General features: G+C 41.6%; 1 protein-coding gene across 5 annotated transcripts in view; it reads right to left on the bottom strand.

Annotated features, from left to right (window-relative positions):
* Window positions 1–13,960, bottom strand: part of SASH1 (SAM and SH3 domain containing 1) — a 535,527-nt gene that overhangs the window by 88,985 nt on the left and 432,582 nt on the right. For all 5 annotated transcript variants that reach the window (XM_042017471.1, XM_042017472.1, XM_042017469.1 and 2 more), the window contains exon 2: window positions 9,191–9,319. In XM_042017471.1, the coding sequence (XP_041873405.1) occupies window positions 9,191–9,319 (129 nt within the window). The remainder of the gene's footprint in view (window positions 1–9,190; window positions 9,320–13,960) is intronic.

Below are 13,960 nucleotides of genomic sequence, written 5' to 3'. Positions count from 1 at the left end.
ACAGAGGAGGAATTAGGGAATTACATAAGTAAATCTTCATCAGTGGCTGAATCTCAGGGAGGCGAGGCCTAATAGGGATAATGGTACTAAAATTACCAGCTTCAAAGGAGGCAGCAAAGGCTAATTAATGTTTTTAAAGGGTTTTGAGAGTAGAAAGTGTGACACAAAGGAGAAATAAAACTATTTTGTGAGCTTCTGTGCAGGCTAGCAACTGAAGGCTCCAATTATGTAGCTTTCAATAGTTAACCCCATGAACAAAATAAAGCTACTCTGATGACTGGCTTCCTTCTTACTTCTCATTTGTGTGACTTTCAGCACTTGGCACATGCTTCAAAACTCTAAAATCTCTCTCTTCTGTCAAAATGGACTTCAACTATGGCTTAATCTTTGCTGGGCTACCATGACCCTGAGATTAGCTCATTTGCTTAGAGCCTGGTGCCAAAAAAACCTCCCAGAAATGCCAAGGTTGTGGGATCAATCCCTGTATGGACTGTTCACTTAAGAGCTGGACTTAATGACCCTTGTGGGTCTCTTCCAACTCAGAATACTCTGTGATCTGTGGACACATCAAGACAGAAAGCTGTAAGAAGCTTGAACTGTGTGCCCCTGGGAAGGGAAGGGGAGATGGACTTCTTTCAAATACTGTTTATCAGCCTATTTTGTCTTAAAGAATACTCCCAAATTCTGATTTTTCTTTTGCTAGCTTTTTTATCTTCCTAATTTATCTGGACGGCTTCTGAATAAAGCCTTATATGATGAAAAGCCTGTCTACTTTTCCACATCTATAACCACTGACTTTTTCGGATGTTACTCCTATCATCTTAAATGCACCTGGGTACACAACCATACTGCTACTAGTTTCACATGAATTGTAAACCAAACAATTGTACTGTGGTCTTATCAGGAACTTCTAGTGCAACAGGCAAAAGACATTGACATAAACAAAAAAATTACCAGCAGGTGTTTCATAATGAGCTCACGAATTCCAAATTTTGCTAATCATTTCCAGTCGTTCTTCTTTAATTAGTTTCTAATCCATGACTGATTTTATTCATCATGCCCACAAGCAATGCAAGAAATTCATCCCTCTGATAAGGAGCCGAAATGGAATTCTTTTTAAAATATTACCCATTCATTTTCATATGTATGTTTTTACAGGATTATTGCCTTTCCCAACTCTATTTGGTTGAACAACCAAAGAAACCTTAGAATCAGGGAAAATCTGGATGTAGTAATCCCAGATTACTTTGTTCCCTTATGTAAGATATAGCTGCAATCTAAACCATTGGGGAAAAATCTAAAAATATAAATCAAGAGGGATATGACATATGGGAGTCAGGAAGACGGATTTCCAGCTGATAGCCATTCCTTTTCATTATTTTGTGGAAAACAGATTGATCATGCACCGAAGAAATCATGTCTCTTCAAACTGCTTGAGTTCTCCTTCAAACACAAAATTCACAGAGCATCTTGATTGAAATGGAGCATTTCTCTGTGTGCTTCAGGCAACACTGCTGAAACAGGAAACCTACACAACACTGAGAGAAGATAAAGCACGGAAAGATCAAAGCAGAGTAGCTGTGGAGCATCAGAACCTACATCATGAAGAGCAGGGACCAGGCCAGCAAAAAAGAAAAAAAAGAAATCAGTGCCTTTGAATTCACAGATGGAGGCCTGCCTTCCTCTGGGCATCTTTGTTGGAAGAGTGTCCTTCTGCTGCAGAGAAACAGACATTCCAAAGCACATCCAGATGTGCACAAATACTTACGATGTGTTTCTCATTCTCATCACAACATGCTCTTGATTTATTATTGAGACCTGTTTGTTTTCCCTAATGACCTGAAAGGCTGTTATGGTTCTTACAACTGAGGCTTTTCAACTAACTTCAAGACATCTACCTTGAGCAATATCCTTGCTATTCCTTGAGGACACATGGTGGTGTTCCCCTACTTGGGGACTTAGAAGAAGCACAAGCTAGGGCTACAATTAGCTGACATTTGAAGTGCTGCCAGCTGTCTTCAACACACACAGATGGACTGGTGAGCAGTTGCTGGGGAACCATAGAAGGAGAGCACAGAGAGGCTGCCTGCGGAGTCAAGCTGACGCTATGCAAAGACAAAGAGGAGTAATCTTAATAGAAGACATCACATCTTTTAGGTTCATTCCTCTGTTGGTTTAGCTGCTATCACATTACGAAAGTCTGACACTCTTCTAACACAGCCAATACACATTGCTGTCCTTCCCAGAGTAATGCCACGCAGCTGGGTATTTTGGAAATCTCGTAATATGTGAATGGCAAGTTGGGCTGCACATCATAGAAACTGTTCACCACGGAGTTTGGGTGGGTTTGAGTTGATTTTGTTTGCTAGTTTTGGTTTTTCTGATTGTTTGGGTTTTTTTCCCCCCTCAGAGATGCACCTTCTTAAATGACAATTAAATTGATTTGCTGTCTTTTTAAACAATTGCATACTTTGCAATGAAATTTACCAGCATGACACTGTACACTTCCAGTTTTGCTGTCACTTTTAAATTCTAAGGGGAGAAAGAAAAAAAAAAATACACAAAGGGAGCTAAAGTTAGTCAATCAGTTACCCCTTCCCTCTAGTCCTCAGGCTCCATTGAGATTAAATCACAGAGTTAATACAAATCTAGTCTGTCAGTTCCAGCAGATCTGTGCTGTTTCTGTGATAAAAAAGAGCACAGTAAGAATATATTCAACTGATCTAAGGTTCAAAGTAAAACTCCTGCTGTATGTAAAGGGGCAAGAAAACTACTACAAATTATGTTAGAAGATTAAGAATACCTAGAAAAACACTTATAAAGCTAAAGAGAATTTCTCCCCTCCACAACTACCAGACTGCTAGAAGTGATTATCTTTTCTATTTATAACATAAATACTATTTTGTTCGTAACAGTATTACCAGCTCAGAACCTCACCCCCACCCCCCCAATTACCTTTGCCAACCTATTTTTCCTGTAACACTGACATTACCAAAAATACTTCAGACGAGCAGAAGTGTTAAACAGAAGATCCTACTCCAAAAAGCAAGGATCCTCCAAGAGTATGAAAGGAAGATAAGGTCACCTAAACGATCACAGCTGCAGAGTCCACTGAGTCTCCGGCCTATAAATGAACAGATTTTGCCTAAGGGATTATTCAAAAATGGCCTTCCAACAAAAACAGTGGTGAGACTGCAGGGGATCATTAGCTCACAGAAAGTGGAGAGATTTTTACTTAGTCTGCTAGTGCTAAGCGAACTGTTTAAGAATGGTATTCACTTTGCTGCATATGGAACAAGCCTTCCTTTATTTTCATGTTTAATGCTAGCTCTATATTTAAATGCCTTTGCTGCCTTGGTGTGTGATATGAGACACTAAAAATAGCCTGTCTGTTCCAGAATTTCCATTGTGTCTACCTTTGAAAAGCTCCATTAATGATGCAAATGTCACTCTGAATTTAACTTATGAAGATAAGCCTAAAATACTGAGAGACTGAGACTGCACACACAGTAAATCTCCATCAAATATTTTCTATGTGAATCTACTTTATGTACCTCATATTCAAGCTAAACCCCCTCTACTTCAATCTATACTGAGACAAAAACCCCACAATAATGCTTGAAAGTCCACACCTTCTACTGCTACTTTTTCTTCTGTGTGTCTGCCCCATAAGGCCTGGAGACTCTCAAAAAATTAGGAAATCTTATCTGGGTGTTTTCCAGCTCTTTCGTGCTGTAGATACCTTTTTAATCAAACTCAGATGTTGTTTATACTTTGGAAGGCCTCTTGCAGCCAGCGAGACAAAACGAAACAGTGGGATCCCATTCCAGTGAGATACAGAGGTGTCCTCTCAGGACATCGGTAACAGCATCCAGTACTGAATTTGCAAAGCAGAGGCGTTCATTTCATAGCAGGAATAATTAGTCTGTTCTAGGATCCTGAAATTTTAATGTAAGATGCGAAGAACGGCAGACATGGCTAGTGTCAGGTGTGGAGCAGACACGGGCACACTCCACAAACACGTTCAGCATCCCAACTCCAACTTTGGTGGCTAACTCCCTCGAAGATTTTTTAAATATACTTCAATCACTGAGTGCAACTGTTCTGGGTATTTTAGCGTGCTTCAGCAAAGGATGGCTAGTTTCTCAAGTAGCCTGATGATACTGCCAACTAGACAATTTGTCTGGTACTACACATATATATGCATCTCTTATTACTCTATCACTCAAATTAGTAATAACTCTACTTTTGCTTCTTTTCCTCCCCTTTTTCTTGCTGGACATACCATTTATATGTGATGACATTATCTAGATGGTCAACTCCATCTGTAATCAAACAACTGTTTGTTGAGCATCTTTTAAAACCATGCACAGACAAGACTTAGGAAGACTACATGAATGTTGGAAACAGGACAAGAAACTTACGATGGTTTTATGACCATTTCTATTTTCTGGCTTTGCCTGTGTACACGTGCAGGTATGGTAAAAACACATGGGATTAGGCAAATTAGTTTGTCCAAATGCATGCATTGTGCTTTACCAGAAAGTACAGAGATTCTGAACACTACCCCTTTTAAACATTGAAATTAATTGCAAGAATGTGGGGAAAAGGTATACTACTCTACCATTTAGCTTTTCAGTGGCATTACCTTTATATAATTTGCAAGACAAAAGATGGATGCAACTTCTGAGTGCCCCAACTGCAGCTGTCAGAGTCCATCAGAAAATCTCAAGCTGTTCTTTGACTTCAAGATCATCAGCTACAATACAGACCATGGCAGCAGCAGTTAGCTGGCCACTGTCAGTGATGGATGAGACAACAGAATGCAGTTTGCTCTTTCACGGCTAAGTCAGTTGCCCCGCTGACAGGCAAGGCAAACCTGTTTTTGTCAGCAAGTCAGGCAGATATGACCCCAGAGACACAAAAAAAGCAGGTCCTAAAATTGTTTGGGTTGAAATGGATCTTGAAGATCATCTAGTCCCAACCTCACTGCAATGGGGTTGCTCAAAGCCCCATCCCACCTGGCTTTGAACACTTCCAGGGATAGGGCACCCACAGCTTTTCTGTTCCAGTGCCTCACCACCCTCACAGTAAAGAATTTCTTCTTCTAAACCTACCCTCTGTCAGTTTGAAGCCATTACCACTATCACCACGTGCCCTTGTAAAAACTGCCTTTCCAGCTCTCGTGTAGCCTCCTTTAGGTACTGGAAGGCTGCAGTGAGGTCTCCCTGGAACCTTTTCTTCTCCAGGCTGAACAAACCCAGTTCTTTCCTGCTCTGGATGCAGAGCAGAGCAGAAGGGAAGAATCACCTCCCTCGACCTGCTGGCCACACTCCTTTTGATGCAGCCCAGGATGTGGTTGGCCTTCTGGGCTGTGAGCACACTGCCAGTCATGTCAAGTTCTTCATCCACCAACACCCCCAGATCCTTATCCGCAGGGCTGCTCTTCATCCCTTCTCCTCCCAGCCTGTACCTGTGCTCAGGATTGCCCCAACCCATGTGCTGGACCTTGCACCTGGCCTTGATGAATTTCATGAGGCTTCTCAGGCCCATCTCTCAAGCCTGTCCAGGTGCCTCTGGATGGCATCCCTTATCTCCACCATGTTGACCACTCCACTCAGCTTGGAGCTGTAAGCAAACTTGCTGGCGGTGCACTTGATCTCACTCTCCGTGTCACCAGCAAAGATGTTAAACATCACCAATCCAAATACTGATCCCTGAGAACAGCACTTGTCACTCATCTCCATTTGGATATGGAGCCACTGACCACAACCCTTTGAGTGTGACCATCCAGCCAATTCCTTATACATCCGAGTGGTTCATCCGTCTAATTCATGCCTCTCCAATTAAAGACAAGAATGTCATATGAACAGTTACAAAATACCATCCTCACAGAGTCACTTCTCTGGCCATAACTGCATTTTAGCAGATGTCCACCTCAATATTACCAGTGATACATTCATTATGGGCCTGAAAATCCACTCTATCTACTCCACCTGCAGTTCTTCCTCAGCCAAAAGCCCACATGGTATACAGGAATAGGCCAAATGCTAGGAAATGTGGGCAACTCCCATGCTGTTCACAAACATTAGTGTCCAAACCCAAGCACATTCTCCATTACAAAAACATAGGCAAAACTCCAAACACAAAAAGCAGTTATCGTGTTTAGGGACAACTAACAATCCTTGACAGCATTACCATTTGGAAAATACTCTGTGTTCAGCTCCATCTGCACCCACTGTTTTGTTACAAGATATGCTGCTTTCCCAAACAATTTTACCAATTTCAATTTCAGAGCAGGATATCTAGACTGAAATGGCCATGGTCTGATAGGAAACGTTGGAGAGCTGATTAGAAAGTACAATATACAATCAAGATATCAACACTTGCACCCAAACAGCTTAAAATTATTTCAAAGGGTACAGAAGCAGCAATAAACAGTTCATATTTCTGTCCTTCCAATGGACGTGCTACAAAGGGCAATCTGGGTGAGCCAGTTCTAAATACATGTTCCTGCCAAAGCTCTGCCAGCTCAGGCACGTCTTTGTTGCTATACTGCTCCTCCTGACAGGGCCTCTCTGTGCACGGTTTAGAGGACACTTCAACCCATGGGGTGACCTGCTTTTTTCTCTTTGTTCAGAGCATTCAGTAAAATCAGCAATCTAGCCTTTTACTTTCTGCTAAGTATTATGCACTCATGCTGCCTTTCCATATGGATTCAGTAACCGTCACTCCAGCAAACCCCTGAAAATCTGCACTAACACTCCATGCATTTCAGTTCTGCTCTGTTCACTTCACTAAAGAGAGGGAGAAGACCACTGGGGAGGGGAGGACACCTCCAGCTCTGGCACAACCCCACTGCTGGGAAGAGAGGGTGTACAGACAGCACTGCCTTCCTCATCCCTGCTAGAAGAGCAATGTATGGCAGAGCAAGGTCAGCCTAGACTAACAGCCCAACAATAATGGTGCATAAAAATTTTGGAGCTGCGTATATTTGCTATCTGGTGCATTTTTCTTTTTGCTATCTTAGCACATCTTGGATGTGCTATGAAGCTGGAATTTCCCCCAGCATTACTCCCCATTCACTATCCCCAAACATCTGCCAATACACTACCTTTCCTCAGGGTGTCAAGAGAGGAAAAACACCACAACAAATAACTCACTCTTCTGTTCTGTCTTTCACATTAGCACTTCTGCAGTAACTTCAGCAGCTCTGCTGTTTAAACCAACTCATGTTTGTACAGCAGATCATCAATAGGCATACTACTCCATCACACTGAAATCACATTCTGGTTTGCATGGCCATTTCCCCCTCCCTGTGTACCTAAGTCAAGCCTGCCTATTTATTGATGAGAGCAAGTTTCAGCTGCAGTCAGCACTGTCTGGATGCTGGTGTTGGGCAAGTGAGCCAATATCTATAGTCTCATATGTTACCAGCAGAATGGCTATCTTATGTCTAGAAACTGTATTATAAGAGTGACAGATGTAGCAAAAATGGAGCACTAATTTAATTTTCAATTGCATTGTCTTCTGTCTGACCTGACAGTTCAAGAAGTCATCACTGAACCACTAGAGTAAGCAAACGCAGTATCAGAGACACTGAAGAGGAATTTCCAAGCTGTTTTTCACACAGCCACTTTCTCTGACTGTAGCTTCTCTGGAGCAGAATGAATCACTCGATGGTCTGTCTCGGGTTAGCTCACTTCTATTTAAAAACCAGAGTGAAGATCCGCACCTTTGATGTGAGTTAATTAAGCTCACATGGCTTTCTCCAGCCTGGCTTCTGCAGCTTCGGAAGCGAAGGCAGCCAAATTAGGCCCATCTGTCTAAATGGAAGGGACACCTCTCCCGCCATAAGGCACACTCCATTACCCAGCACAGGAGCTGCCTTCCAAGAGAACCAGGAAAGGGGGTTTCATTGCTGCCCACAGCTACCGAGAATACCAGGCCTGCCAAGCATGGGGGTTTTCGCGAGACCACAATTCTGTGCCATCAGTTTCTCTGCACAGAAGCCTCAAGGGTCTGTCTACAAAATAATTTCCTGCAATAGCCTTTTGTTTAACCCTTGGAATTTCTTGACAGCCACAGATCTGCAAAATACATTTGCTTTTTCTCCATTTAAAAATAAAAAAGGAACTAACAAACTTCGGTGGGGCAGAGGATGACTCCCTGCCTTGATTCTGCAGCCATTAATTGTGTAACTGAAGTTTGTAGTCTCTACAAGCTCTGGAAGCCTCTCAGTTGCTATCCTGGAATCCCAAAAAGAAAGTAACCTTAAATAATCTACATCATCAGGTATGGCTGTTACCAAGGTGTTCTCAAGGACTTGTGCCCCTGCCATGCAAGGAAAGTTGGGTGATTCAGCTGTCAGAAAAGAGTTTCAAGAAGATCTACTGGCACCAGTGGGGAGGTTATCAAAAAGGTGTGTGGCATGAGAACAACAGGTATAAATTGCTATGGGGAGGATCTCACAGAATATAATTTAAAAATAGAAGTTAACTATAAAGACAGCAAAGCAGAATTAACAGGTTTCTCAGAGATGGTGCCAAGTCTCCATCCTTGGAGGTCTTCAAACTCAATCAGAAAAAGCCCTGAGCAACCTGGTTTGAATTCAGTGTTGACACTGCTTTGAGCTGAATGCTGGATTAGGAACCTCCTGAGGTCCCTTCCACCCTGAAAGGCTCTGTGATTCAATGTTACCTGCTACAGGTTCTATAATGCATAATAATGGAAAGGGGTTCGCAGAACTGCTTACATTTGGGAGCCTGGAACCAGTTTTTGTACCCTGGACTCCTGAGAAGAGCCACTTTACAGTTTGTACAGTGCAGCTGAAAACCAGCACAGTTTCATTGTGCTCACACTGGGAGCGTCTTGGAGCAAGGAAACAATGCTTTTGTCATCTTGCTTCAGAGTTGAGGATTGCAACCAAATGTATGCAAGCAAAAAGTACTCTAATTAAAGGAGAAATAAGAAGTGCAGACTCCAAGGCTTAATGAATCATAACAAATACCTAGAAAAAACCTAATCCAGCTAATTCCAAGTGTTTGAGTTGGCTGAAATGTTTGCATGCATGAACACAACCACGTAGAGTTATTTCCCTGGGTAGAACTGTTCAAGCTGTAATATTGATTCTTCATCTGGAGCATGAATGGCAACTATTTGTTAATACAGTTGTAACTTTTCTACATACCAGATCAAGGTCTTGGGAAACCCTCCTCTTGCGCAGCTCTTCCATCCTCTCACACACATCTGTGAAGCAGGTGTTATAGTAGTCTGCATACTGCTGTGCCAGATCATCAATATTTCCCAGTGACCCATCCTACAGGGAAGACACAGAAAACAGGTTAATCAATTCTAAAATCCCAATTCAAAGGTAGCACCACAACTCAAGGAAACTCCCTCCCTGCAGCACATCCAGCACATTGTGCTCAGGTCATCCTCTCCATCCCTATCCGAGAGCACGCTAACAGCAAGAAAGTTGGGAACTGCAGTACCAGAACAGCTCCTCACAATCAGGTGGGACTTTGTTAATTCCTACAGAGAGAAAGAAGGCAGGGACTGCAATGCACAGTGGTGTAACAACATATCCCTAGGCACTATCTGCCTCAATTCCCTCCCACCAACATATACTGCACCTGGTTCTCCCAAGCAGCTGCCCACTCTTCCAATTGGGAGCCGGTCGTCACACACATTTCACTGACTTTACTGAGAGTAGCCCTGCTTTGTGACAACGACTAACAGCAACTAAAACCATTACATTTCTTGCCAATACACCAAATCAGCCAGACTGCAAACAATGACACCCACAAAGACACTCTGCCAGTTGGTCTTTTAAGATGTACTGGAGGTGGAAACATGGTTTGCTGAGTCCCAAATGTCTGCTTTGCAGGGCAGTATTGCTACACTGCTAATAAAATGGCATAGCCAGAAATCTATATGCAACAATCTGTTAATTACAGTCCAAATTCATACTTTAAAAATGACGAATGAAGAAAATGAGAACAAAAAACCCCAATAAATAGGCTGGATTTTAAGTGTCATGAGAAACCTTTCTAAAGATCAGATATGTATGCTGCACCTGTGAGGTGAGGGGGTGGGCAGGTACAATATGCACACACTTAAAATAGGTCCAAAAGATGGGATGGAATAATCTTGCGTCCCTATTTGTCTAACTTGTGAAAGAGCATGAATGTTACTGTATGCATTCTTTAGAAGGTAACAATCTGCTCTCTGTGCCTATCCTGAAATAAATTTATGTCTTGATTATTAAGAAAAAGCTAAGCAACAGAGAAATAATGAAAAAATAATTATCCTAATAATATAGATAAATTGCAAGGTTGAGTTATAGCATATGAGCTAGAAGGAACTGTTAATTAGTAACCACACCTTACTGAAGCTGTTGTTACGTGGAAACAAGCACGTGGTCCCACTCTCAGGGTTCTGGACTATCCTGAAGAGGTAGGTTTGCTCTACCGAAGTATCACTTCCAGAGAGTTGGAAAAAACCTTCCAGTTTAAATCAAAGTGAAAGCCTATTAAGCCTCAGAGTCTGTGGAAACTACTTGCTACTCTTCTAAAGTGTAATTCCACATGCAAAACAGGTATCTCCTGAAACTTCTGCAGATTCCCTGGAAACCTTTGCACAGCTCACATTCCCAAAATTTAGAACAGCTTGCATTTTCTCAAAACTACTGTGTTCAGTACAGGTGGATACGATTTGCATGTAACTTCTTGGAGCAGCAGAAGCAAAATAACTACACTAAATATGTATCTACACTTTCTCACCCCCCACCCCCCATGTATTTTTTTACTGTAATTCCTATCTCTCAACCTGCCAAAGGTCTCACCTAGGAGATGCTTCAAGCATTAGAAGATTGGGGTCCTTATACAAATACACCTCTGGGAACTTCAGCCTTTCCAGAGCTTTGGACAAACAACTTCCCGCACTGCTAAGCAAGTGTATAGTTTATATGGTTAAAAAACCAGCACCTTTGAGAACACAACAGTGCTACCCCACCTTTCTACTGGAGCCACAATGCTACCTGCTCACAGCAGAAGCCTATGTCTTCCTCCAACCACCTCCTTGCCCTCCATCACTTCCCAACAAGCTGGGCATGAAACTTGGACTCTTTGCCTGTACCACAAGTTCTAAAAATTTCCCAGTGCAACTGGACACTCCTCTGGTGGCTGAGGGCATGCTTGCTGATCTCACATGCTGCTTTCACAGTGTTTGCACACTCAGTAGGAATGATGAGGGCTGCACTGCTGGGGAAAAAAAAAGAACATTACACTGAAAAAGCAACCCCAAAACTTAACCTTCATTTGGCTCACTTTTGTGGGCAATAAGAGAACCTGTGTGACTTCCAAAGAGACAGTGTGACATCTGAATCCCAGCTACTCAATCATAACAAACATCCCTCTCCAAGGGTCACCAAAAATTCTCACTTTGGAGTATCTTCCCCAGGCAGAGTCTGTTTATTCCTTGATAACTTTTGCCAGTTAAGAATATTCAAGGTGGAAACTGTAACGATAGAAGAGCAACACAGGAAAGCATAACTTTACTAGAATAATATGAAAACTGCCTATCAGTCCATGTCCTCTCCCAATTGTGGAAACCATACATTTCATAAAGTAAACCTGCTCCAAAATATGTGTAATTTTTGAAGGTAATTAATGACTTTGAAATTGTCTAAAGTACTCCAAATCAAAACATATTATGTGAACTTTAGCTCAGCTGAGAGCCAGAAGGAGCTGAGGATCTCAGCACACTCCATTGCTCCTCCCCACACCCTCCCACAACTCCTCAGACCTGTGGTCACGGACTGTTTGCAGGATAGCAATGGCACTGCCAGTAGATCCAACGCAGCTGAACAAGTGCTCGTTTTTCGTTTGTACTGGTGTGCAGTTCACTGTGCTATTTTTAAAGGTAGCCTCCACAAGGCTGAAGGCTTCTGACTGTCCCTAGAGCAAAATTAGCTTGATTGCAGCACCCCAGTTAAAGCCTGCAGAACGTGGGCGGCCCCACTGCCAGCAAGCACGTGGCTGCAAAGAAAGGCCTATTCACAAGTGACCCAGTCCAGCAGTGCCACCGTGTCCAGAGGAGCCGAGCTGCAGGCACCAGTCTGCCTGACTGACAGCAGGGATTGCTGGCAGCACTAGAGGCTTGCATGAGGGGGCTATGCTGCAAATGAAAAAAAGCTTAATGTCCAAAAAAAGATGAAAAAATCCCACAAGATCTTAGAGACAAGAGTAGATAGCTGACACACATACTCACTACAGCCTTGCCACATGCTTTTGCTGGGTTACCAGACCGAGGGCAGCTTTACGCAGCTGCCACTCCAAAAAGGCAGCATGCACCCTCCTAACTAGATGTGGACAGCTTTGGGGTTTGAAGCCCCATAGCTTCTAAACTAGAACAAAACCACAAACACTTGCATTTGCACCTCAGCTTGCCAGAAGGTTGCAGTGGAAAATACCGATTGAATCATTTGTGTCTGTGGTCAAGAGCTGCTTTTATGAGTTTATGCATGTGGGCAATGCAGAAAAGTATTGGTTTTGTCAAAAGAAATACAGATACACAAATCAACCCAAGTGAAAGACAGCAAGCATCTCACAACCCACACCATCCACTCATGTTTCATGTAAGTGTCGTAACTTAACAAAGGATTGTATATTTGATTTATATGACCTCAAATTTGATCCCTACATAGAGTTACCTCCATCATCCTCCTTTATTCTTCAATCACTACTAAAAACATGGCAAAACTTAGAAAAGAGAAGTTGCTTCATTTTTCTATTGCACTAATACTGGCCAAGAAGACATACTTTAGATATCACCAAACCACAAGTATAACTAATCTGAAGATGAATTTTGAACCATGGCATTTTGTCTATTCTTTAAACTGATCCCCTAACTTCTCCAAATAATTCTAAACTGTCTCACACAAAATCACCAGGAGTGTGCTTTGCATTTCTATTTTGTTTTAGAGTATTTAAAAAATATTCATACACAAAACATTAGCTCCAGCTAGGTAAGTCATGCATTGTGTTACAAAGGGAGTCAAAGGAATAGTCTGAAAAGTTAAAAAAAATCTCTAGAATTATTAATAAAATAGAACAATAAAAGCATTCATACTAACAATATTTTTAAAATATTTCATAATGATGCATAAAGAGTAAGACCCAGTGTAAATTTTCATAGGTTTAGACAAATGTGGAGTGCCATTTTAGTTTCACAGGTAGGAAAAAACATACAGTTATGTAATACAAAAATTAGTAAGCCAATGCAATTTACAATGAGCCATCAGTTATGTACCACTATGTCCCACTATGTCCCATTTTGATATAGATGGGTTGCATATTTGAAACAGCCTATGTGAGCAATGAAAAAATATATAGCTTTCAAATTTGTTCTTACTGACATATCTGTAATTCAGAAGCCTCTGAAATGCTCTGAACTGTCAGTAACACTTTTAAAACCAAGACCTCATAATAAACTTTTGCATTTTGTTAAAAATTTAATACTTAAAAAAAGCGCTAGCATGAAGAGTGCTTTACACCAATTGTGTTTATTACCATGCAAACTGCAATGTTCCAGCTATATAATCCCACAGATCTTCTCTAGTGGAAAAAATTTTGTGAGCAATACAAATATTGAGCAGGAAAACCATTCCCCAAACACTTTATTGGTAAAAGTTACATGCTACCCCTAAGACTTCACTACTGCCTGATACCTTTCCACAAAATAGTTTTGATAGCCAGGAAAGTAAACAATCCATTATTTATAAAGGGTTAAACGTAAAATGAAGATTTAATAGTCTAATGTAAACAGAAGTTATCTCAGATTTCTATTTTCAGTTGTGAAGTATGTTCCTAAATTTCCATTTTATAATGTATGCATGCACCATTTTTTGGCACCATAAAACACAGAGCAAGATGATGAATTGCCCTGAAATTCCCAG

This window comes from Corvus kubaryi, unplaced genomic scaffold (genome assembly GCF_017639235.1).
Source record: "Corvus kubaryi isolate FWS band 111438036 unplaced genomic scaffold, C.kubaryi_AGA036_p1.0 split3-73, whole genome shotgun sequence".
Lineage (NCBI taxonomy): Eukaryota > Metazoa > Chordata > Aves > Passeriformes > Corvidae > Corvus > Corvus kubaryi.
Note: the sequence above shows the minus strand (reverse complement) of the source record. Positions and strands in the feature narration are given on the sequence as shown.